The sequence below is a fragment of the Canis aureus genome, chromosome 11 (genome assembly GCF_053574225.1).
Source record: "Canis aureus isolate CA01 chromosome 11, VMU_Caureus_v.1.0, whole genome shotgun sequence".
NCBI lineage: Eukaryota > Metazoa > Chordata > Mammalia > Carnivora > Canidae > Canis > Canis aureus.
This window is the reverse complement of record NC_135621.1, coordinates 36,550,907-36,576,782: the sequence shown is the minus strand read 5'-3', so window position 1 is coordinate 36,576,782 and position 25,876 is coordinate 36,550,907. Positions and strand designations below refer to the sequence as shown.

The 25,876-nt window shown below is 44.9% G+C and overlaps 1 protein-coding gene and 1 long non-coding RNA gene across 6 annotated transcripts in view; one reads left to right on the top strand and one right to left on the bottom strand.

The window, feature by feature from the left end:
- CHST11 (carbohydrate sulfotransferase 11) overlaps positions 1-25,876 on the top strand; it is a 259,266-nt gene that overhangs the window by 58,613 nt on the left and 174,777 nt on the right. The window contains exons 1-2 of one of the 5 annotated variants that reach the window (XM_077914817.1): positions 22,646-22,675; positions 22,914-23,415. The exons of 2 other annotated variants lie outside the window; for them this stretch is intronic. Coding sequence is in view for 1 of the 3 variants with exons in the window: in XM_077914816.1 (XP_077770942.1) it covers positions 22,599-22,602 (4 nt within the window). In the remaining 2 variants the exon portion in view is untranslated. Of the gene's footprint in view, positions 1-22,570; positions 22,603-22,645; positions 22,676-22,867; positions 23,416-25,876 lie in introns of those variants that run through there. 2 more of the 5 variants (XM_077914816.1, XM_077914818.1) reach the window with 2 other exon arrangements.
- LOC144323877 (uncharacterized) lies at positions 19,768-24,040 on the bottom strand. Its single transcript, XR_013389230.1, has 2 exons — positions 22,326-24,040; positions 19,768-20,097 (listed from the first exon to the last, which is right to left on the bottom strand). It is a non-coding gene; the product is annotated as an uncharacterized LOC144323877 (long non-coding RNA).

Sequence of the window (25,876 nt, the reverse complement as noted above, 5' to 3'; positions counted from 1 at the left end):
GTTATTTTCTGTGTGTTGGGATGGGTGGGGTGGAAGATAGGACAATCATTTTAAAATTGTCTACTAGGAGAAACTGTGATGCTTGATTCATTAGAAATAGATAATTTGGTCCTTCAAAAACGTTCTTTGTGGCACGAAAGACAACTGGATTATCTCTGTTCAGGGGCCACTGGGTTCACTTCCAAGACGGAGATTGATCTGGGAGCTAGCTTTAAGATAGACAGGTGGAACTCAGCGTGCACTTGGTTAGTTCCATTTCAGGTGTCCGGGTGGGGCTTCTTCTCTCTGCTTCTCTCTGATGCCTTCCTTCCCTCCTCCTCTGGCTGGCTAGTTCCTGGGAGAACCCTGACCAGTTCCTGGAGGACTCTGCCCGTGGAGTTAGGGAAGCCAGCTTCAGTTTCTGGCTGCAGCCCTCACATGCCTAGAAATTTCACGAGGACAGGAACCGTTCCTAGCTTTCATCTTACCTGGGTATAACCCTAGTACTTGGTGTGAGGCCAAAAATGTGTCCTTCGAGCAACGAGAAATACATCAGAACAGGTGCAAAACGTGGCCCTTTCTACTTCCTGCTTCTGTGACCTAGAAAAAGTCATCGAACTGTCGTGGAGCGAGCCTTGGCCGCGTGATTGGTTGAACGCGGTGTTCACACTGCTTCCCTGAGCTTTCCCAAATGAAATATTTTATGTGTGAAACCACAGAGCCATGTCACCTTATTGAATAAGGAATATTGTTGCTTATTAGAACGCTGGCATTTACTCAGGAGTTTTGCTGGGTGTTGACCTGTTATGTCTCTCCGTGTTTACCATGGCAAATTGTTTGTATGTAAGTCCCCCCCCCCCCGCCCCGTTTTTGTGCCGTGGGAACGTGGCTGTCTTTCACAGTGGGTCTCCAGCTCTGTGTTTGCTGGAAAGCAGACACATGTGTGAGCAGCTCTGCCCAGCAGCCCCCTTGCTGCAGTGTTCACGAAAACCAGAGAATTTCTTCTTTTCCTAGCTCCCCGGTCAGAACGGAATGGCACTGCAGGACTTGTTTTCTGGAGTGATTTTTAACGCAAAGTGTCAGTCTTTGAGTAAATGTTGCTTCCCACTTTGGTGACTCGGGAAGGGTCAGAGATTGCAAGGGACAGAGATTGCAAGGACGTGTTGGTGAGGCCAAACGGGGATGCCTCCCAGAACAATTAGTGGTGCTCAGCGTGTGTTTGTCAAATGGGCAGCGATTGAATGCACAGTTGCTGGTGTATGTCTGCCTGTCCTGGCGGAAGGTCAGAGTTCAGTAGCAGCCCACATTTGGTCCTGTTGTCAGTGTGCTGGCAGGCTCAGCAGCTAGGTCTTTCATTTGTCTGAATCCAGGATGGACTGTGGAGAAATAGGCATCTGGCCAGGAAACAATTGTAGAAACAGAGAGAAAGTAAGTTCCTTACGGATCATTTCAGCCATTTAACTGCTGGTAGAAACGTCTCTTCATCTGAACGTTTATTTCTTCATCTATCAGCAGTCCGTCCACTCATCTCTCCGTCTGTCCATCTACCCATTTATCCGTCCACCTATCTATTCATCTGTCCATCCATCCAACCGTCCATCCATCCCATCCTCCCATCCATCCGTCATCCATCTGTCCACGCATCCATCCATCCATCTTCCATTTTAGCAAATCCTTATTAAGCACCTACTATATACCAGTTTTGTGCGAAGCCTGGGGATAAAAAGTCACAGACAGGATCCTTGTCCTCAGGGAACTGGCACTCTAGGGTAGAGGATGTATTCCTATAAATTTTAAGTCAAATTCTTACTCAACACATACCTATTATTTTGTTCTGGTTTCCAGCTCTTGAACAAAGCATGGCATGTAACTGTTGTGACATTTCACAAGTTTTGATAAACCCTTTTTGGGCTTGAGTTTGGAGCTCATGTCTTGTATAACTCTAAGCACGGTGTAAGTGCTTGTATTATTAAACAGAAGAAGATGGAAGAAATCATAATCCAAAAGAAAAGACAGAATCTTGTGTATGAAGGTATCTTTTTTTTTTAATTTTTATTTATTTATGATAGTCACACAGAGAGAGAGAGAGAGAGAGAGAGAGAGGCAGAGACATAGGCAGAGGGAGAAGCAGGCTCCATGCACCAGGAGCCCGACGTGGGATTCGATCCCAGGTCTCCAGAATCGCGCCCTAGGCCAAAGGCAGGCGCCAAACCGCTGCGCCACCCAGGGATCCCTGTATGAAGGTATCTATTGGAATTCTTAAAAGCTTTTTTATTTTTATTTATTTTATTTTTATTTATTTTATTAAAAGCTTTTTTCAAGCCTCGTATATATTATTCAAAATTGCTTTTTGAACCTTGAGTAAATTTAAGTGCAAAACACCTTCTAAATCTATCATACTAAAAAAAAAAAATCTGTCATACTAGAAGGCTGGTTGGGAAGCGAATTAGCCTGGAAACAGGCCATTAAAATGAGCAGTTTAGAGCCTGGGTTTGGGATCTTGAAAGCTGGGGTTGGGGTCTCCCATTTTGCCATGCTCCGTGTGACCCTGGCTAAGTTACTTAACCTCTCTGAGCCTCTTTCCCTCTTTCTGACCCGGGAATTGGCAACAGTACTCAAAGTGAGCCTGGCTTAGATTAAGTGTGTTGTACTGGCTAGCTATTTAAATATGATTATTATGAGGAGCAAAGGGTCTGGATGGTTCAAGAAAAGAAAAAGAAAGAGAAATCTTGGCAACTTGTGGTTTCAGTATGGAAGTGAGATGGATGATGCCTTTTGGTATATAACACAGTTGATAATCCCTGGGGAATATTAATGCTTCTCAAATGGCCCTTTTTATGCATCTTTGCTGTGACAAGGATGAACGGTGAGCTTTAGCTGTCTTTGCAGTGAAAGGTTGGTGAGTGTTTGCCTGTGTACAGAGGAGGGAGGAGAAAGTGTTTAAGCCTATAAGCAATGTCATAGATTTTCCACTACTAACACACCTGAGTGTTAGCATATCATTCAGGCAGGTCACCTACTCAGGAGAAAATCCAATTCTGAAACGAATTTCAACAAATCAAAAAGGCAATTGGTAATTATAGCTGACATTATACATTTTTAAAGGGCCGAATGGCAAGTTGGATTTTATACCAACACTTGAGGCAAATAGTTCAGTGTAGTGGGAATTATTGTCATAAAAGGATCATTTTCTTAACAGAAAAAAAAAAAAAGAGTTTCTCTTGACTTTTTTTTTTCCTTTTACAATGAAGATAGTGCTGTATGCTGTTTATAGAGGCCTTGATCCTTTTTAAACTTAAAGAGCACGGTTGGCCTCCATGGTAATAAATTGAGAGCCATATGGGGGCTCAGGGACATTTAATTTATGTGTGAGACTCCTTCCCCAAATTCAGCTGGCTACTTCCTGGGATGGTGTACTTGATTGATGTTTTTTTGGCGTTTTGTGCTACTGGGATGTCTTTTGAAGTTTCTCCTACCGGGCCTGAGGTTTGCCCCTGTGAGGTGTTAATGGGCTTCCTGCTGGGGCTTTATTTGTGAGGGGGGCTGGTTAGAGGGGCCTCAGGACACCAGAGCTCTTGTTTTTCCTCTGCCAAGGGTTGAAGCTCAGGCCTTGGGTCCTGGGCCCCCTGACTTGTGTTTGGAATGCACGGCAGTGTTTTTATTCTTGCTCCTTGGGCCACTGTTTGTTTAGCTTCTGGGGGGTTCCCAGACACTGGCAGGTATTGGTGGTGGGTGAGCAGGCCCAGCCTGGGAACGTGCTGAAACAGTAGTTCAGAGAATCCACGTGGACAAGTAGACTCCTTGCAGCAGGGAATGGCAGAGATTTGCATTAGGCCACAGGAGCTTGTTCTTGAGCAAAACCAGCCGGGCTCCAGTTAAACACATGCCTCATGTGGTGACCGCCTTACCTCCTTGGTGGCTTGCCTGCCTCAAGGCCCTTCCTTTTCAAATTCCATTCTCCTCACCGCCATCTGAGTATTCTTTCTAAAGTGAAGACCTGTTCATGTCATTCTCCTCTACATCCTTTCGTAGTGTTATGGGCTGACTTGTGACCTCCCCAAATGCATACCCTGAAGTCCTGATGCCTGTAGTCTCAGAATGTGACTGCATTTGGAGAGGGAGTCTTTATTTTTTTAATTTTTAGCTAGGCTCTGTGCCCCCCCTGGGGCTTGAACTCATGACCCTGAGATGGAGAGTCGTGTACTCTTACCGACTGAGGCAGCCAGGCCAGGTGCTGTTGGAGAGGGATTCTTCAAAGAGGTGATAAAGATGAAAGGAGGTCACATGGGTGGGCCCTAATCCCAGCTGCCAGGTGTCCTTGTAAGATTAGGGGGTCAGGGCACAAACGTGTGTGCACACTCATCAGGCTGTGGGAGGACACGGCATGAAGACCGCCATCTGCAAGGCAGGGAGAGGCCTCAGGAGAAACCAGCCCTACTCACACCTAGATCTTGGACTTTCAGGACCGTGAGACAATCCATGTGTGTGATTTAAGCCACCAGGTCCATGGTGTTTAGTGGTGGCAGCCCTGGCGGCCTCCTGCATAGGGCTATTCAGCCCAGGGGATGGATTTCCAACCCCAAGGAATGTCATAGGAGGTGTTTGTTTCTTGGCTTCTCTCTGCTTTTCTCTCCCCTGCCTGATGAGCTACAACTTCTTCAAGGCTATGTTCAAAGGCTACCTTCTCTGTGAGGCCCTCCTGGGTCACCCCGCTCTGGCCCCCTCTGTCACCCCCCCCACCCCTCCCCGACTTGGAGCTTCCTCTGGATGCTCCTGCTGCGCTGGACCTTCCCTTAGTCACGACTTTCTGAAATCTTCCTTTTGGTACTCGCCCTTCTTTGATTTCTTTGCCACATGAGACTTTGAGAACCGAGTGGGTAGAGATGTTGTTTGCTTTGGTTCCTTAGCTAGCACCTAGCTCTGAGCCCGGTAGTTAGTTAGTGCTTATTGAGTGTGTTAAGACCTATTTTTTTTTTTAAGATTTTATTTATTTATTCATGAAAGACATACACACACACACGGGGGGGGGGGGGGAGAGGGGGCAGAGACACAGGCAGAGGGAGATGCAGGCTCCATGCAGGGAGCCTGATGCGGACTCAATCCCAGGTCTCCAGGACCACACCCTGGGCCAAAGGCAGGCACTAAACCACTGACTCTGGGGATCCCCAAGATTTATTTTTTACTGTTGTGTTTCCTCAGGAAGCTTCCCCTCCCTTTTGTGCTCCATTAGAAGAGGTGATAAAGCTCGATTCTCCATGGGGTATCAATAGTGCCAACAGGTGTGTCCCCAGGTGAGAACAATGAAACCAGGATCTACTTTAGAGAGTTGCATATGGATTAAATGACATAATTCATGTAATATGTATAGCATTGTACCTGGTACAGAGTTTTATGAGGTGAGCTGTTTTAAGAGGCTCAAAATAATAGTGCCTTCAAAAAGTCAAAGGTCATTTCTCTCTGATATATGGCCAGAGTAGAGGGCCAGGGCTGGTTATGGAACTTCCACAATGATCAGGGACCCAACTTTCTTTACCTTGTTGTGTTGCCATCCTTAATATGTGTTTTCCATCTCATGGTCCAAGGTGGCTGTTTTAGTTCCTACCATCATTTCTACATCCCAGCTAGGAAGTGATAAAGGGAAGTAGAAGGTATGGCCTGAAAGTTGCCTATGTCTCTGTTTTATCCCATTGACTAGAATGTAGTCATATGACCACATAATTCAAAAGTGAATTGAGGAAATTTTGGGCTCTAGCTGGTGCCTGAGTACTCTATTACTATGTAAGGAGGAGAGACCGGATACTAGGGGACAACTGGTAGTATTTGTCTAGGAGGTAAGTGGTCAATAAATAGTTACCACCCACCACCATCACCATCCCCACCATTACCATCATCACCATCACTATCCCCACCATCACCATCACCCCAATCACCACCATCATCACATCACCATGATCACTACCACTACCACCACCACTATCACCATCATCATCATTTCTGATCTTAGCTTATAACTTCCTCCATGTCCTTAGTCCCTAATTTGTCCCCTTATTTTCTATTTTTGACCATCTTAAAATGCTTTCTTCCACTGCACAGTTTGCCCTATGTCCATGTACTTTTGGCAACTTTTCTAACCTAGGGGGTAGCAGAGTGACTATAGCCCTACATACAGTGCCCTGTGTGACAGAAATGGATGTTATGGTTGGAGAACACGTTGACAATTTAGGAGTAAGAGAGAGAGTAGAGCATAAAATCTTAGTAATCCATTGGGCAGCTTAATTAGAATGTTGCAGGAAAAGTTGAGGAAAGGAAGGGAAAAAACTCTACCTATCTTTGTTTTGTTTTGAAAGATTTTATTTTTTTGAGAGAGAGAGAGAGCGAGATATTGAGAGAAAGCATGAGCAGGGGTGAGGAGGAGGGAGAGGGAAGAAGCAGACTCCCCACTGAGCAGGGAGCCTGATGCAGGACTTGATTCCAGGACCCCAAGATCATGACCTGAGCCCAAGGCAGATGCTTAGCTGACTGAACCAGCCAGGTGCCCCTCTACCTGTGAATCTAGGTTAAGAATTTGTTAGGTTTTGGGGATCCTTGGGTGGCCCAGTGGTTTAGCGCCTGCCTTTGGCCCAGGGTGTGATCCTGGAGACCCGGGATCAAGTCCCGCATTGGGCTCCCTGCATGGAGCCTTCTTCTCCCTCTGCCTGTGTCTCTGCCTCTCTCTCTCTGTCTGTGTCTCTAATGAATAAATAAAATCTTTAAGAAAACAAATTTTGTTAGGTTTTATTTTATTATTTTGGGGGGGGCAGAGGAAGAAAATATTTTTTTTTCTTTTACATTTTTTAAAATTTAAATTCATTTTGTCAACATATAGTATAACATCCAGTGCTCATCCCATCAAGTGCCCTCCTCAGTGTCCGTCACCCAGTCACCCCATCCCCCCACCCATCTCCCCTTCTGCTGCCCTTTGTTTCCCAGAGTTAGGAGTCTCTCATGGTTTGTCTCCAGAAGAGAAAGAATCTTAAAGGAGGCTCCATGCTCCCCACATGGGGCTGGATCATGACCCTGAGATTGTGACCTGAGCTGAAGTCAGGAGTCTGATGCTGAACCAACTGAGCCACCCAGGGAACCCCCTTCCTTTTCTTTTTTAAAGTACTGTGTCAGAAAGTAACATTTTTCTGGAAGAATTGTTCTGAAGAATTGTTGGAAGAATTGTTCTGAAATTAGAGCCTTGCTTCTTTTCACTAAAGCATTTTTCTTTAAAGATTAAGGGCCATGGAGAAAAGGGATTCTGGAATCCCCAGAAACCATCATTGAATTCTTCATTTTCTCCCCCTCTCCCCCCTCCTTTCCTCCCCTCAATCCCTGTTGACACACTCAGAAATGTCTTAGGGATTCCTCTCCTTCACGTGGATCCTTCTGTTACGGTTCTAGTTCAGGCCCTCAGTCTCCGTTGCCAGGACAGGTGCAACAGTCTTGTGGTTTTCCTGCCTCCTGCCTCCCCCCTATCCTGTGTGGGTCCTCCCAGCCTAGATCTGCCTGGTCACTGTCTTGGTTGTAGATAGGCAGTTCTCTGCAATGTAGTCAGTGGCAGGGAGTCAGCCTTTCTTGGCATGACGTCCAAGGCCAGGTCATTAGTATGGTTGTCTGCTGACATATTAATCACATGTAGAATAACCAGCATGGGAACAGGTATTTATAATGATAGCTGAAGACATGGAAGCTAGAGAGATGAAGTAACTTTTTCTCAAAAGTAGTGAAATTGGAATTGGACTCTAGAACTGGTGCTCCTAGATGTCGTATCATGCATTGGGCTCATTTCTCTCTAGCCTTTTCCCTGGCTTCCAGTCCCACCAGTCCCCCATAGTCTGTCTTGTTGCCTTGAACAGCAAGCCCTGGAAGCTGCCCATGTCTCTGTGCCTGTGCTTTCTTTGTAAAGGTTGTATTTACTTATTTGTCAGAGAAAGAGACAGTGCACACGCACAAGCGGGGGCGAGTAGCAGACAAAAGGAGAAGCAGGGTCCCCACCAAGCAAGGAGCTTGATTCTGGGATCATGACCCGAGCTGAAGGCAGATGCTCAACCGACGAGCCACTCAGACGTCCCAAGTGCCTATACCTTCTTGCAGTTCCTCTGCCAAGACTGGTTTTCTTTTTTTTCTTAATTGAAGTACATTGACATACACTATTGGTTTCAAGTATATAGTGTGGCAGTACTATGTTTATATACATTTTAGTGGTCACCACAAGGAGTCTAGTTATCCCTCACCTTTTTGGCAAAGTTTATTGCAAGGTTTAGTTCACAGCCTCCTCTATAAAGATTCCCCTTCTGTGTCCTTTTACATAAATGTGCAAAAGATGGCCACTCTATTGGCTCCCAGCTTTTTATTTCTTTGGTGCAAGCTAAAACCCTGTAGCTCAAAAACCTGGTGCCAAACTCATTTTTTAATGCATCTAATTATTTTAAAAATAGCCCAAACATACAGATTTTTAGCATCTAGGGCCTGCATGCTTTGCATATCCCGTGAAACTATACCCAGCATCTGTTGGTTATTGATTAAGATAGAGCCCTGTGGCTATAAGACCCCAAGCTGCTCCTGTCCTCCGGAGCTCTGGGACTCAGTTACTCCCCAATGCTGAGTGATATCACTTAGACCCTTCTCTCCTGTCTCCTCTCCCTGTAGGGAGATCCCTAGTTCTTGTCCCCTTCTGAATGGTGGACCCTGAGCAAAGCCCCAGGATGGTCTCTTGCAGTGAGGAACTTCTCTGACTCGTGAAGCCCTAAGTCCTCCCCACCCCAGGTCCCAATATTGCTTGCTGTGTGTCACTACCTCTCCTGGTCATATCTTTTTCCTTGACCAGTCCCCAAATCACTGGAACTCTTATATCCCCAACAGATTCAATCATACTTTTATGAGTTCCCATCATATTTTGAACCTGCCTCCATTACTGTACTCATCATATCCTGCCATGGTGGCTGTGGATTTCATTGTCATCCTTTTTGGGTTACAGACCAAGAAATGAGGAGCCCTGAGTTCAGGAGAATGCAAAAAATTTAATAAACTCATGAACATGATCAAGCTTTCCCAGCATTATAGATTCATTTGCTTTTACACTTCATCTTGGTATCAAGTACCAAGTGTTGGTATATTGTGAAGTACTACGGAGAAGGTGTCATGTTAGCTTAACTGTCAGTTTAATTTTCTCTGATCTGGGGGGGAAAATAAGACCATTGGTAAGGTATTAGGCAGGGGGATTACTAAACTTTATAGCACTTTTCATGAAGCCTCATTTTGATGGTTGTGTATGTCCCCTTATGTATGACCCCTCGAATCTGCGCTTTCCAACAAAAATAGAATACATAGATAAATGCGAAGAGGGTTATTGGCATATAAAAGGATACATTTCCTTCCAAATTGTGCTCCCCTGAGACATGTAAGTAGTGGTTTGTAGGTTGTTAAGGTCCGGGCAGAATGGAAGCACATGAGCCAGTAGGAAATGCAGATCAATCAATAAGCAATGAAAAGAAAGCGCTCTTCTGAAACCGCCTTCTAGTCAGTGCATGTGCAGAGTGAGTCACATGCAACTTTTCCAGAATAAGTCTTTTTGATCGCTTATGCCCTGTTTTTATGTGTCTTCACTGGATTGGCCTGAAGCTGGCATTTCTTTCAAGAGAAACTAAACTTCCACCCCTCCCCCTCTTTTGAATAAGATTAAAGTTACCCCATAATAAAAAGAAGGTTTTGGGTTATTAGAGATGCTAGCTTTTTTTTTTTTTTTTTTTAATAGAAAGGGAAAGGTTTTCTTGGCAGAGTTCATTTTGAAGTGACTGAGCCTTTTTTTCCTTCAAGATTATTAATGTCCTAGTGATAGAAGTTTTAGGGATACACTTATTCAGCACACCAACTTATTACATATTTCTGCAACGTGTTCAGTTTCTCAGTTCAGAATATTTTATTAAGGAAGAAGATGGCAAAATGAGTTATCAAGGACCGCTGCTTGTGTGTCACTTTTCTTTAATGCTGTAATAGACGTGATGCATGGAGACCTCACCCTCAGGGCTGTCTGTGGTTCCCTTGCAGCTCTCAAAATGTCACTTCTCAACTCTGAGAGCTGAGAGCAAGAACACAGTTCCAGTGGTAGTCTAACCAGGCGTTAGCCACCTGCCCCTTATGGTTCTGTGTAGTGATTTCCATTTTGCTGGACTTTCTGCTTAGCCCGAAGTGACAGACATTTATTTACTTATTTACTTATTTTAAAGGCTTTATATATTTATTCACGAGAGACACGCAGAGAAGCAGGCTCCCTTGCAGGGAGCCCGATGTGGGACTCGATCCCAGGACCCCGGGATCACGACCTGAGCCAAAGGCAGATGCTCAACTACTGAGCCACCCAGGCGTCCCCCGAAGTGACTTTTAAATTCATTTGTATAACATTAGAAACAGGTCTGAAGGTTCCCGGGTGGATGGATTTCAGCTGATCCCATTGAGGAAGTGAGAGAAGCTGCTGCCTCCTGAGTGTTTCCTTCCAGGAAGGAAGGATTCGGTGTGTGATCCCATATTGGCCGCATGTGGTTCCTGCTGGGAGAGATGCTCCCCCACCCCCACCCCCACCGCCCCCAAGCTCTGCTAATCTCCAATCTGCCAGGTTGCAGAACGTCGTGCTTGTGTAGATTGATTTCTTGGGAGCTTGTTGTTTTGATTATTTTCATCTGCATACTGGTTTATGAAGCACCAGAATGTAGGGGCTAACATTTTTTATTTTATTTCATTAAGGAGCTTGATTATTTTTAGTTCACAGAAGCCAGGTTTCTGATTAGCTACACCACCCCATCTTCATTAGGCAATTTAAGATGGGAATTCTACATTTTTAAAAAAGTAGCTAATTATGGTAAGACCTGACACATTTGCATTTCTGTAAAACTGCTGCGGCAAAGATTCTGGGCTGGAAGACTACATCATACTGGGTTGTAAAATCAGTCCTGGTGGGAGCTGTTTCTTCTTGTCAGAGAATTTGTATGTGCGAAAAGATTGCACATTATTCCTTCTGATCCCCTCTTCAGAGGTCTCCCTGCCCTTTGGAGTCTGTAGGCTGAGTTGTGGTTCAGGGGCTCGTCCTGGAATGACAGAAAAGTCTAAGCACATCAGAGTCTGACACTGTCTCCTGTGCAGTTGGTGGCAGCTTGTCTTTGGGAGTGTCTGTCCTTGGTGCTCCATGGGTCATTCTGCACTGGGGTAGACTGTTTTCGCATAAGAGGGTCTTAATGTCTGGGTGTTCTAATCTGCTCATCTCGATGAGGTCTCCATGTCCTTAAACCTCAGGGCCACATCTCACACTGACTCTTTGACTATGCTGCATTCCAGAAGCAATGTGGAATGTTGCTTACCTCAAGGAACATAAACCTTACATTGTGGCATGGAGGCATTTGAAAACATCTCCTCTGCTCTTGCCAAGGTGGCTCAGTGTCTACTAAAATTAAATCCATATGGGTACACCAAGCAGATGGGGAGGGCTAGGGGGCGGGTGGGGAAAAGTACACTGCCTTATGTGTTTGTGATGACATTCATTTAACCAGAGGTAACCTCAGAGTTATAAACCAGGGCATTATTTCCTAAAACAGGATCGTGGATTCATTTGTGGTGCTTTAGAAAATTTAATTTATATATGTATTTATACATAGGTGCATGAAAGAGATCATAGCTCTGGATTCAATGTGAAGAGACCTGTATACAGTTAGATTGTGAAGGACAATCCTTTTTACTATATTACATTAACTTTCCTTTATGACATCTGTTAGTTCAGCTATCTTCATCGGCGGGTCGCAACGTATAGAGGGGATGTGTATTAGGAGTGGGGGAGAGACTAATTTGATAAAGCATATCTGTTCAATTGGTTATTTTTTTTTCTATATATAAAATGCCAAGAGTAAAGCTGGCCAAGTCTTCTGGCCGAGCCAGGAACATGATGGATGGACCGAGAAGCCATCTTAGGAACATGGGTTCAGAAAGGCTGAGAAATGATGTCTTGGAGTTCATGAAGAATGTTAGTACTTCTTATACCCTTTCAGGGCAGAGTAAGACCACTTAATTTAAGTCTGGAGTTGGTGTCCCTAAACCCAGGATGGAAGTCTAATGAAGCCAGCCTCCCCTTCAGATAGAACTGACCCAGAGTTGATGGTCCTTATTGCTCAGTGAGGACTTCTACTCAGTGTGTGTCTGAGGACCAGTGGCATCAGCATTACCACTGTTAGATTTTAGAAATGTAGAATCTCAGGCCTTGCCTGCCCATGAAATGTCCTTATATAAACTACCCCTGCCCTTGTTTCACTCTTTGTCAGGTTACCCACAATAGCCCATGATACCACAGGTAGATGAGAAGCCCAGGTTCTGGATCATGTCAATTGCTCTCATCTTTTTTCTTTAATTAATTAATTAATTAATTAATTAATTAATTAATTAATTTTAAAATTAATTAATTTGATGGAAGTAGGGAGGGGCAGAGGGAGAGGGAGAGAAATCCTTAAGCAGACTCCCTGCTGAGTGGGGAGCCTGATGAGGGGCTCCATTCCAGGACACAAATCACGACTTGAGCCGAAATCAAGAGTGGGTTGCTCAAGGACTGAGCCACTCAGGTACCCCCAACTGCGCTCTGCTGCTTGACAGTTACTTCGTACCTCCACATCTTGCTTTCTTCATCTGGAAAGTAGAGATAACAGCAACCACTTCCCAGAGATTTTTCAAGCATTAAGTACAGAGTATTTCTAAAGTACTCATCCAAGAACCAAGCCAGTAGTATCTGGTGGGTATTCATGTGATGGTGACGATTTGGTGTCATATTTCCCCTGTTGATTCTGTGTGCCTTTGAAAGAGGCTTCAGGTCTGGTTCATCTTTGCTTTCTCCCAACCCCTGCCCCTTCTCTGTGCCTAGAATGTGTTGATGGCTGAGGCACTTGCTGTCCAGCACCAGTGTCTGTAGCTTAAAATCCCTGATCTTTGGAAAGTTCAGTTTGAGTCAGAGGCAGCAGTCCCAAGAGCCTTAGCTTTATAGGGAAGTGTTCTAGAAGGCTATTAGAACAGTGCTCCTGGGATCCCTGGGTGGCGCAGTGGTTTAGCGCCTGCCTTTGGCCCAGGGCGCGATCCTGGAGACCCGGGATCGAATCCCACGTCGGGCTCCCGGTGCATGGAGCCTGCTTCTCCCTCTGCCTATGTCTCTCTCTCTCTCTCTCTCTCTGTGTGTGTGACTATCATAAATAAATAAAAATTAAAAAAAAAAAAAAGAGTGCTCCTTTGCTGTCAGGTTCAAGCAAGTCCAGACTGTTCTTTGGCTATACACCATATAGCACACAGGTGTGCAGAGAGAAAAGGAGTAGTGTTCTAGAGAGAACACTGAGAGAACGCCAGCTCACAGCTTCCATCATTGTGTCACTTTGGAATGAGACAGAGAAAGAAGAGCTCAGATACATTTTATTTACTTATTTGAAAAAAGATTTATTTATTTATTTTAAAGAGGGAGATAGATCAAGCATAGGTGAGTAGGGGGAGTGGGAATGGGAGAAAATCTTCAAGCAGCCTCACTGCCTACCGGGGATCCTGTCTCAGGGCTCGATCTCAAGATCTATGAGATCACATCCTGAGCTGAAACCAAGAGTTAGAAGGTCAATCGACTGAGCCACCTAGGTGCCCTCAAATACATTTTAAATTTGTTTAAATTGTCCCCCAGTTGGGAGGATGTCATCTTGGATTAGAGTGTGGTTGTGAGATGCAAAAGATCTAAAACAGCAAATCCTAGGGCTGTGGGCTGGGCTTGTCAGTGGACCCAGCCAATTAGGGGGCTTTAGCCACACCGTTGATCTTGAGATAGCTACAGGGGTTTTCCATCCTGTTAGGGGACAACCACAAGGCCAAGCAATTAACTGGGTGGGCCCTGAGGTCCGACCTGGGTTGAAATCTCTGCCATGTCTTCTCCTAGCAGCCAGATGATGGGTGAGTTATCAAACCTCATTGAATCATGCCACTCACGAGAAATCTATAGATGAATTTCTGCCCGGCCTGGTCCCTGAGGTTTTTGAGGTGGCTATTTGGTAGAAATTTAAAAAATCCTTTTAATGCTTTCTAAGTTTTAGAATAGATTTAGATTTAGGGAAAAGTTAGTATAGATAGTAGAACTCATACCCAGTTCCCATGTACCCTGGTTTCCCTATCATTAACATCTTATGCGAGCGTGGTACATTTGTCATAACCAATGGACTGATATTGGTACGTTATTACTAACTCAAGTCCATATTTTATTTAGATTTCCTTAGTGTTTAACCTCTTGTTCTTTTCCTGGACCAAGATCCCACCCAGGACACCACGTTATTCAGCTGTCATGTCTCCTCAGGCATGTGGCTGTGTTAGTTCTTCAAACGTTTCTTGTTTTTGGTGATCATGGCTATTTTGAAGAGTACTGGTTAGGTTTTCTTATAGACTTTTCCTCCATTGGGATTCATCTGAGGTTTTTCTCATGAATTGACTGGGGTTTGGGGATTTGAAGAGAAAGGCCATGGTAGAGTGCTATTGGTGTCACATCATATCAAGGGTGCATACTTTCAGCAAGACTTGTCACCTTTGATGGGGTTTTGATCACCTGATGGAGGTAGTGTTTGTGGTTTCTCCATTGTAAAATTGCCACCTTCCCACGACTTTCCATACTGTGCCTTGGGAGGAAGTCGTTATCTGTAGTATTTTGTTAGGTGTTCAAGAAAATTAAAAAAAATTTTTTTGATCATACCATTATTCAGCACTTTCTATATACCTTGCATCTTATTAAAATTCCATTTCTTTCTTTTTTAAAAAGTAATCTCTGCACCCATTGTGGGGCTTGAACTCAGGACCCCAAGATCAAGTCTTATGCTCCACCAACTGAGCCAGCCAGATACCCCCAAATCTATTCCATTTCTTTCCACCACTTCTTATTTTTTCTTCATGGCTTGTTTGTATAAACAGTTGGCCAAAGGCCAGTTGGCCAAACTGTTTGACATTGTGATCAGCTCCCCAGTTTCCAATCCATACCCTAATTCAGTATTCCATCATTCATCATTGGGAAGCATTCACCGTGCATAGTTTAAGAAGTGCTGAGTTTTGATTAAGGCCTAGCTAGGAAGTTCAAGTATGAATAGCAAAAGCTCACTCCTATACACATGTACTTCTCATGTGCTGGATGCAGTGTTAGCACTAAACATATTTCATCCACATAGGAATTCTATAAGGCAGCTTCTGCTATTGTGTTCATTTTACAGATGAAGAAACTGAGGGATGGAGAATTGCAGTACACAGGGAAGTGTTGCCCAAGGTTACACAGCTAGTAAGTTGCAGAGCTGGGCAGTAGGATTTAGAAAGCAAAAAGTTATCTGAATGTTTGCTAACCATTCTTCCTTGCTACCCAGCTAGCTATCACTTTCTTTCTGTGATAGCAGAGAATCCAGGCTTTGGCACACCGTGATTTGGTTATGACCGTGCTTATTCCTGGCTCCAGCACCAAGCTGCTGTGTGACCTTGGGCAATTTATTTCCCTTCTCTGTCTCTGCATTCATAAAAATATGGAAAAATAATATTTGTACCTCCCTGGAAGGTTTTGCTAAGATAATTGCATCACACCTAATATTTATCATATATTACAGATGAAACTGCCATACTTTCTGAATTAAAAGTAGGGACACATGAATGAAAAACTGTATTAGGATGGGGGCCATAAGATGAAATATTTCAAATAGGGCTTGTCTCCTAAAAGTGGGATGGCTGTGCAGAGTGGAATTATTAGATGCTCAGAAAGCTGATGGAGGTGTGAGGGATAGAGAGACCCAGGACAAGTCAGGACCTCACAAACTGCCAGTCACAGTGGCAGAATATTAAGAGACTTCGGTAACCTTTTCAGACTTTTAACGGTTACCTAAATATCAGAATGAAAGTCCTAAATAACATGAATAAATAAAGCGTGCCATTGAATTGACCTATGTTTTTAAATTTATTATAACTTAGGATCCATAAGAAGAACATAGGTAGCATCTCCAATTTAGGGGAAGTCACCATTTTTAGCTAAGAACCATCAATCCTAGACTTTTTAATTTTTGCTTCACTTCTATCAATAGCTCTGGCAGGCAGCTTTTCGGGGAGAGCCATATTTTCACAAAGAAGAATAAAAGAGAGTGTGTGTGAGTGGGGGGGGCCAGAAACCCCAAGACACTGGGCCATATAGGGCAGGTCTCTGGTGACCTGAGGCCACTCTTCTCTCCTCCCCTTCTCTCGCTGGGGGCTCTTGACTCAAATTCATGCCTCAGCAAAATCAGAAGCGATTGACACATGTCAAGGGCCTGTGGGGAGAGTTGCAAATGGGTAAAACCACAGCATTCCATCTGGGAACGCAGAGGTTCCATCCTCTCTAATTACAAAGCTAATGAGCATTGGAGACAAGGGCTCCAGGTGGCCTGCAGTGAGCCAGCAAGAATTTCGATGCCCTCATATGGCACACATTTTCATTCTGGAAGCATAGTGTTAGCGAATCGTGCGTGCGTGCGTGTGTGTGTGTGTGTGTGTGTGTGTGTGTGTGTGGAATTGAAGGAGTAGAGTAGACACTGAGCTTTTCTGTAAGATTTTGCTCCCTGGGTTAAGGTTGAGGTCAAGTCAGAAAAATACTTCTTCATCTCTGGGACTGTTGTTTGTTTTAAACACAGACACAGGCTAAGATACACACTTTCAGAGTTTTCATCTGCCCTGGTCATGCTGGCCTCTTTTGGTGATTAACTGGCAGTCTTTGGCTTTGCTCTGGAGGTGCTAATACCCTTGATGGTGACCTGCAAGGAGTGGCATCAGCCTACAGAATGACTCATCATGTGTTTGAGAAGTTCACATCTTAAATGACAATCTGCCTTAACCTCTCTTTTGGAGGGTTTTTTTCTTGGTGCTCATAAGGCCCTTTTCTCTAAAAGTGCTCCGTGTTCGGCTTGCCTGTAGGCTCTGTACAATTCTTTCTTTTCACTAAAACAAAAATAACGAGTGTTCTCTTTTTATTTCCTTAAACCTCTTTGTCTGACATTTACGAAGTGGTTCTCTCTAACATTCTAAAAATTTCCACGGTGGCCTAGTGGGTGTGTGCTGAAATAGAATTTTGGCCATTGCCTCTTCCTTTCAGATGCCCCCTGTTGAGGATGGGCTATTTCCTCTGAGTACTGTTTTACAGACACCTTTGTTCTTTGCTTCATTTCGTGGGGGACTTGGGAAAAGAGTTGAGTAAAGGGCACTGGAAGTTATTTCAGGACAGCTAATCTGGAGGGGAAGAACTATTTTGGGAGTAAAGATAATCAGATGCCCTGTGGGTTTACTGTTAAGTAATAACTGGATAGTCATATCATCACATTTCCCTTCTAGCAACTTTCGTGTCTGTTAATTCTGTTTGAGCATCTTGGATGTGAAGGATCAAATTGGGATTAACAAATAACTTCATCTTCCCTTAAGATGAAGAGTACGAAGTGCTTTTGAAATAGTAGCATAGAACATTGTGGAGAACACACTAACATTTGTTTTAAAGATAATCCACATGCAGCTGCCATGGAAAACAGTATGGCGGATCCTCAGAACTCCCACGTAGACTTAACCGTAGTGGAACCGGCAGTTCCGCTTCTGGGTATGTACCCCTCAAAGACAGAAAGTGGGCACTTGAACAGATATTTATACCTTCACATTCATAGCAGCATTATTCACAATCACCAAAAAGTAGAAACAGCCCAGATGTCCATCAAGAAATGACTAGATAAACACAAGGTGGTTATAAACAAAGGTGGAATATTATCCAGCCTTAAAAATGGAAAGAAATTCTTTTTTTAATGTTATTTTAAGTAATCTTTTAAAAAAAATATTTTATTTATTTATTCATGAGAGACACACAGAGGGAGGCAGAGACACACAGGCAGAGGGAGAAGCAGGATCCCTGTGGGGAGCCCAATGTGTGGGACTCGATCCCAGGATCCCGGGATCACGACCAGAGCTGAAGGCAGATGCTCGACCACTGAGCCAGGCACCCCATTTTTAAGTAAGCTCTACATGCAATAGGGCCTAGAACCCACAACCCCAAGACTAAGAGTTGCATGTTCTACTGACTGAGCCAGCCAGATGTCTCCAAAGGACGGAGATTGGGACATGAAGAGTGTAGCGTGGATGAACCTTGAAGACATTATGATAAATGAAACCCAAGTCACAAAAGGACAAATACTGTATATTTCCCCTTATGTGCAATACCTAGGGGGGTGTAGCTTCCTCAAGCTTCCTCAAGACAGCAGGTAGAATGGTAGTTTCCAGGGGCTAAGGGAGGTGGAAGGGGAAATGAGTGTTTAATGGATATGGAGTTTCAGGTTGGGGAGGTGAAAAAGTTCTGGAAATGAATGGTGGTGGTGGTTGCATGGTGAGGTAAATATTTAATGCTCTGAACCATATGCTTGAAAATGGTGAAAATGGTCAAATTTATGTTAGGTGTGTTTTACCACAATATATGCAGAGCTAATCCACGTATACCAACACATGCACCACAGGCCTGTATTAGCACAGAGCCTGTCCATAGAGACACACAAGAGCTGGTATCAGCGAGGACGTAGGGGCCCAGCGCCCAGTGTTATGTTCTTTGAGTATCTGTGGAGAGACTGTGGCTGCATCAGGGAGCTTGGGGGAGAGAAGAGAAAGCATATTTTCACGGTATGTAACCTTTCCTGCCTTTGAGGAGGTTTTTTTTGGATACTTTTGTGGCTTCATTCAAAAAATAAATTCAACTCTTCAGATCCAGTGGCAGGGAAGGGAGTAATGGGAGATGGAAGTTCCCTTGAGAACATTTCAGACCCCAGAAGGATTGCGGCCCTGCAGAAAGTTGAGGCTGGCGTTGTCTCTGAGGGGTCCTCATCAACAAAGCAGGGTTGGCTGGATAGGGGAAGGGAACATATGATGTGTTTCCAGCTTTTACATGAGCAGGACAGGTATTTTTGTCAGCACGTCCTATTTTGTATTTCCTTTGTGAATGGGAGAAGAGGAGGTCTTGTCTTTTCTTTCATTTTTCTTTTCTTTTTTTAAGATTTATTTATTTATTTGAGAGAGAGTGTATGTGAGTTGGGGGAGAGGTAGAGGGAGGGAGAAGGATAAGCAGACTCTGCGCTGACATGGGTCCCACTTGGGTCTCAGATCTCAGAACCCTGAACTCATGACTTGAGCTGAAACCAAGAGTCAGATGCTTCACCGACTGAGCCACTCGGGTGCTCTGGGAGTGGTGATCTTTTGTAAGCTTAACTGCCTTTAAAATTGTTCTTCTGAGACGCCTGGGTGGCTCAGTGGTCGAGCATCTGCTTTCGGCTCAGAGACACAGAGAGAAAGGCAGAGACACAGGCAGAGGGAGAAGCAGGCTCCTTGTGGGGAGCCCGATGTGAGACTTGATCCCGGGACCTCGGGATCATGCCCTGAGCCAAAGGCAGACACTTAACTGTAGAGCCACTGAGGTGCCTCACGTACAGTAAACGCCAATTGGGTGGTCATTGGTCTTCCCACAGCAACTATGTGGTTAGACATGTGCTGTCATTTTGCCTGAGGCTGAAAAACAGGGACGCATGGTTCTGAGATCCAACAGGTGTGGTGTCCTTGTCCTGAGAGGTGGGAGGCTCCCAGGAGGGGTACGCAGTAGTCCTTTTTGCTTGGATTATCTCCGTAGAAGGCGGGAATCCCCCAGAATTATTGGGCCAGATCCTGGCAGAGCTTCCTTGCTGTTGCCCTGCAGAGTGAAAGAGAGAAAAGGACTCACAGAAGGTTTTATTATAAAACTTTAAAGAAATGATGAATTCATTGCCTTCTCAGCTTCTCTGTCATGGTGCTCCTTCAAGGGCTGTGGGTGACTGAATGGCCTCTCCAGGGCAGGGGGCTCTCTGCCCTGCTGAACTCGGGCCCTGTGACCCTTGCAGCCCATCCAGCCTTCTAGCATTCTTTTGCGGGGCCTGTCCACGTTCCCTTCGGAGAACCAATGCACACCGTGCTGCTGAGGAATGGAGTGGAAGAAAGTATGCGGGAGTCAGGTTGTTGAGAATAACTGGGCACATGGCTTGGTTGATTGGTTGAATATCCAAAAATCTGCGCTTAAATATAGAACAAAATATATATGAAGATACTTGATCTGTTCTTTCTTGCTTGCTTGCTTTCTTTTCTTGCCTTCCTTCCTTCCTTCCTTCCTTCCTTCCTTCCTTCCTTCCTTCCTTCCTTCCTTCCTTCCTTCCTTTCGAGGGAAACTAATATTTATTGAATGGAAACTCTATCTCCTAAATATATTACTTTCTGTAGTTCATGCAAGATCTGGTGAGGCAGATAATCGAAATAACAAAGTAACGTGAATTACAAACAGCTGTGTCAGGCTCTCTTCTGAGCATTCTATGTGTAAAATTTACAGATTTACGCCTCTTACTAATGCTCTGAAGGGAGCTAGAAGAACTCGGGATGCTGAGAGACAAAAGTTAAGAAAGTCACCCAAGATCATACGTGTTAGTGACAGAGGCAGGATTCCATGCTGGCTGTTCTGGCTGCAGAGCCCCAGCATGCAGTTCCCCATTGCACTGGACATGAGGAGCTGTGCTGTGTTTTGCCCAAGGTCATAGAATCCTAAATGACCAATTGTATTTCTCAACAATTCCCTTTTTTCAGGGACAGTAAGAGGTTTAGCTTTCCTTCCCAAATTGTTCTTCGCTAGTATATCAGAGGTACTCTGAGCAAACCATTTAGAAAGCTCTGGGATTGGATCCAACAGATTGAAAACACAATTGAAATGGAGTCCCACAAAGGTGTGTGTGCAGCCCTCCGGTAATCTTTCTTTCCAGGGTGGGGTGGGATGGGAGAGGGGTTCCTTCATGTCAGTCTCCTACAGGTTCCTGCAGCCACTTGGTCTTTCCATCTCCTTTTCTCTTTAGGACAGAATAAAGCAAAGGAAAACAGAAAGTCCAAAAGCAAAAAAGTCAGGAGAGAAGTGGTGATAGGACTAGCCAGTGTTCCCTTTGGGTAGTTGGCACTTGCTCAGGTAGCAGACCTAAACTTGCCATGACAAATACAGCCCCAGGCTGTGACTTTTGGAACGGTGTCCTCCACAGCACTTAGTTAAGTGGTACTTAGATTTCCAAACCAGATGACTTTCTTTTGCAGAGCAGGTTCTGATTCTGGCATATGTCATAGAGACACCAGAGAACCCAGTAGAGAACTTATATTTTCTATTTAAAAAATTATTAATAATAGAGTAGTCAAGTCTTTTGGCCACCCTAGCAAATAGTAATGTTTTTCTTCTTGGTGCCTCTAGTGGGGATACCAGCATTTTGCGGTGGGGATGCCAGTTGGGGTTGGAACTTGCTGTGATGGGAAAGTAATTGGGAGGGTCCAGATCATAAGATCTTCCCATGCAGTGGGCACAGTACAAAGGAAATCAGCGCCAGAAAGGGGGGTGTGCAGTTAACAGGCAATAGGCCAAGAAGATCGTCTGATTCCCAACAGGATTGGAGTCTCCAGGTTTTCAAGTGGGTAATTGGAACAGGAAGGTGCCAAATGCAGGCCTGCTGGCACCAGGAGTGGCAGGGTTTTCCATTCAGGTTGGATAGTCTTAGGGCTGAGATGGGTGCATGTCAGTTAACAAATCCAAGCACCTGATACTTTGCCCATGATTGGGGGAAGGGGTCATAGAAGAATGAACAAAAAGGATTTTCATTTCTGAGCAACAAAAAGTCTTGGGTATGAGGTGGATGCACGTGACAGTGGAGGGTAGTACGAAGTAGTGTAATGAAGCAGTGGATGGTGTGGTTTTGTTCTCCAGAGCTCGCATCTCTCATTATGGTATATCTGACATAGTGCACGTGCTCTCTGGAGTCAGAATGCTTGGATTTATATTCTGGCTGTGTGGCCTTGAGCAAATTATTTAATCTCTTTGGCCTCAGTATCCCTATTTGTAAAACGAGAATTGCTATAGGAGCCACCTCATGAATTTGTTAGGAGGATTAAATGATTTTCTTTCTAGATAAAAAGAAAAAGTCCTTGTCCCTGCTTCTTGCTTTTGAAAGCAGTCTTGATACCTAGAACTGCAGCAGCTCTCTTGTACACATGAGACCATAGGCATGAGGAGAAAAGTCAATATGCAAAGAGTGGCTGACAAGGATGTTTGGGATCCTTGACTCACTGCCAGGTGGCCAGACTACTGCCTCCCTCCAGACTTTCTTAAGTGAACCATTGCTGGTTGGGTTTTCTTTTACTTGCCGCCAAATGTATCCTCACAGATACAAGTTTATTGCTAGACTATAAAATCATTGAAGGTTGGGCAGTGATTTACTCACCTTGGAGTTCTCAAGGAGAACCCAGCGTAATGTCCTGCATACAGTAGGTACTCACTGGTTGTAATAGGGAGATGGATGGTTGGAAAGAAAGGAAGGAGGAAGAGAGGCATGCTGGTGAGTATTTAACTATTAGCTCTTGGGGGGCAAAAGAGTCCTGAGCTATAGCATTTGCCAGTTTCCATGGCGTAAATATCCCCTTCATGGCTGATTTCAAATTACCATTGTGATGTCACTGAACTCATTATTGGGAAGAGATGCATATAATCAACTCTTATGAGTAAGTCCAAACCAGCCTTGGCTCACCACTGGAGGGATGCAAGGAAATAAGGAGAGAGGAAAGGAAAGAAAAGGTTCTGTTAAAATTAATAGTAGTAATAACAATAGTAGCAGTAATAAAATTTATTGAGGGCTTACTCTGTGCCAAGTTCAGCCCCCAAGTCATTCCTAGTGGTCTTTTCACACCTCCTGGTGTAGAACTGGGTCACACTGGCTTTTTCTAGCTGCAGGAGAAGCAAGGGAGGGAACAAAGGGGTGGGGCCCAGTGAATGTGCTGGAACTGGTGTAGACTATTCATGTGTCATTCTTTAGACCTGGGCCCTCTGCCTCTCTGAACGCTGGCAGGCATCTGTCAGTGATGAAAGATGACTGTTGGATGGGCAACCAAGAGTGTCCAAAAGGGCAAGACTTTCCACGTGGAAGGAGTTATTTTTCAGACACCCAAACTGCCTTTACAGCAAAGTTAAGTAGCCCCATTATCATCAGAATTATACAGTTCTTCCCCACCTTCCTTCATGTCTGTCCCTCACTCCAGACATCATAAACCGCCCTGTCCTTCGCAGTAAAATGGTTGGTTTTCTCAACCAAAGAGATACCAACCGCAGTGATAAATGAGGTGAGAAGAAAGGAAGTCAAAACATGATTGCGATAAAGCATTCAGAAGAGAGAACAAGTGCTCCCAAAGTGCAGATTCACTGCACTTCAGTTGGGCTGTGAAGTCCTGTGTGGGCTCGAGATAAGGATTGGCTGTGGTGAGCGAGGTGGAGAGGATGAGTTGACTGGGATATCCACTGCAAAATTCCTTCCTCACAAGGTCAGCTTCCTTCTTTACATACTCTCTGGGCAAATTGCTCACGCCAAAGTCCAGGCTTATCATACTCCTCTGGCAGGTGGAAAATAAATAATACAGAAAGATGCCAAAATTGGGGCCATTATTGGGGACAGAAGATAAAAACTATTTTGGGGCCCATTTCTATATCATCTTTAGAATTTTTGCAGAGTTTATATTCAGGTGTCAGTTTCTTTAAAAAAAATAAAAAGATTATAAGTGATTTATCGGTTCCACATCATCAGAAGTCCAGACAGAGAAGACAGAGGAGGAAGAGAGATGTGAAGAGATTAATGATTCTGTTCCGAGGACTCCCTGTGATGGAGGAGCCTAAGCTCTGCTGTCTGGCCAGTTGGTGGAGAAAGTGATGTAGAGCTGGAAGCCCCAGACTGTACTTTGAAATGAGGACTCATTTCAGCTAGAAGAAATGCCTGGAAGAGCTGAGATGGGAGGATCCATAACTTGTCAGCAGGCTGCATCACTATCAAACTGGGAGTCAGAGTTGATTCCTACCTGACCCCTTCGGACTCTTTGGGAAACCAAATTAGAAGGCACCCTTCGCCTGTTCTGAGTTGACAGCCAAGGGAACATTGGTGGAAGTCACAGTTCCTTTGGGCTTGTCTTAGAACCTGCAACCCACAGCAGAGGGGCAGTGCTCATTCTTTGGTATTTGTAGTGTACTTTCCTGGATCAGCTGGCATCGTCTCACCTGGTCCATCCAGTGGTGTTAGAAAGTCATAAGTGCTCTAAGTTAGAGATCAAGATCTGGAGAGGCAATCAGCAGCTGGATATTTTGGTCTTGCTTTTTCTTTTCTTTTCTTTCTTTCTTTTCTTTCTTTTGATTTTATTTACTCATGAGAGAGAGAGAGAGAGAGAGAGAGGCAGAGACACAGGCAGAGGGAGAAGCAGGCTCCACGCAGGGAGCCTGACATGGGACTCGATTCCGGGTCTCCAGGATCACACCCTGGGCTGAAGGCGGCATTAAACCACTGAGCCACCTGGGCTGCCCTTGGTCTTTCTTTAAGCAGTGTGGAAAATACTTTGTACTTTTACTCTACTATGAGCATCATCTGGTTCTTCTAAGGCAGGATTGGCAGACTCTTTCTTAAAGGGCCAAGGAGTAAACATCTTAGGGCTTTGGGCGGGGGGGCATACATTTTCTGTCATAGTTTCCTAACTGTGCAGTCATTTGTAGAGCAAACACATCCACAGGTGAAAAGCAAATGAATGAGCAAGGCTGTCTTCCAATAAAACTGTACACAAAAGCAGGAAGTGGGGAGGATTGGGCCTGGAGGCCTTTGTTTGCCAGGTGCTACTGTAAGGGGTCAGAGACGGAATAGAAACCTCTCATTTGCCAGTGTGGATGATAATGCATAGCACTATTATGCTACAAGACCCTACCCCACCTGAAAATAGAGTGGGGAGTGAAAGGCATAAGGGAGACATCAGATCCACTTATCCCATTGATGGTGATGTGGGGTGAGTATGGGGTGAGTCAAAGGGTGAACGAGGCAGAGAATGCCTTTGGGCCACTTTAATCAATCATTGCTCTTGCCTGGCTGGTGCAGCTCCTGGACATGGTATAGGCTGGCTGGCGGGCTACAGGTTAACTGTGCATCACTCCCTGCTTCCCCCATGCCCCCAGCCCGGAGTTTGCTAAAGCTTTCTTTCTCTTATTTCCTTCATCCTCCTAATAGTCTGGATAAAGAGGAAAATAAGGCCTATGACCCCCATGTGAGACCTATTACGGTTTATTTTTCAGCATGTTCAGGCTTTGGCCTTATTTCAAAGGCGACCTACTCTACTACCTTGAAGTGTGGGTTGAGATTCACTAACATTTCCTCCCAGACTGGGGAGAGCTTTGTTAAGAAAGTAAAACAGTCCCAGTTTTACAAATGTGATTTCCCCCACAGACTTTCAGCAGGAAAGATGAGCACGCAGCTGCATGCTGCGCAGAGCTACTGTCACCTTCAGCCCCAGAGGAGAGGTGGGGTGGGACTGGCCGTGCCAGCCCTGCTTCCCTCCAAAGGCTGACAGCGTGATCCTGGGGGTGGGGGGGAGCAGGCAGGTCACCTGTCTCGCGTCCCCGTGACTTTGTGAGCAGGTGTTGGTTGTAGGTCGTTAGAAGTAGTTCGGCTTTACTCCTCGAAAGCCCTGTTCATGTTCCTGGAATCACCCCATTTTGGTCACTTTGGGGTCTTGCAGGAAGAAGTGACATGGTCTCACCCCTTCCCCCTTGGCTGTGTGGTGCCCACGTGGCTGAGCCTGGCCCTGTCGAGGCCAAAGCTGGATTTACGTGTCTCCTTCAGTACAGCTGTTGGATTTCTCGCAGTGATTTAACTGTGGGGAGGCCTGACAAGTGTGAAGGGTATTTTTAGCTAAGCTGTGTGGGTTTGATAGCCATTTGGGGACCAGTAATGGAATTGGGCGCTCCATGTGAGGCTGG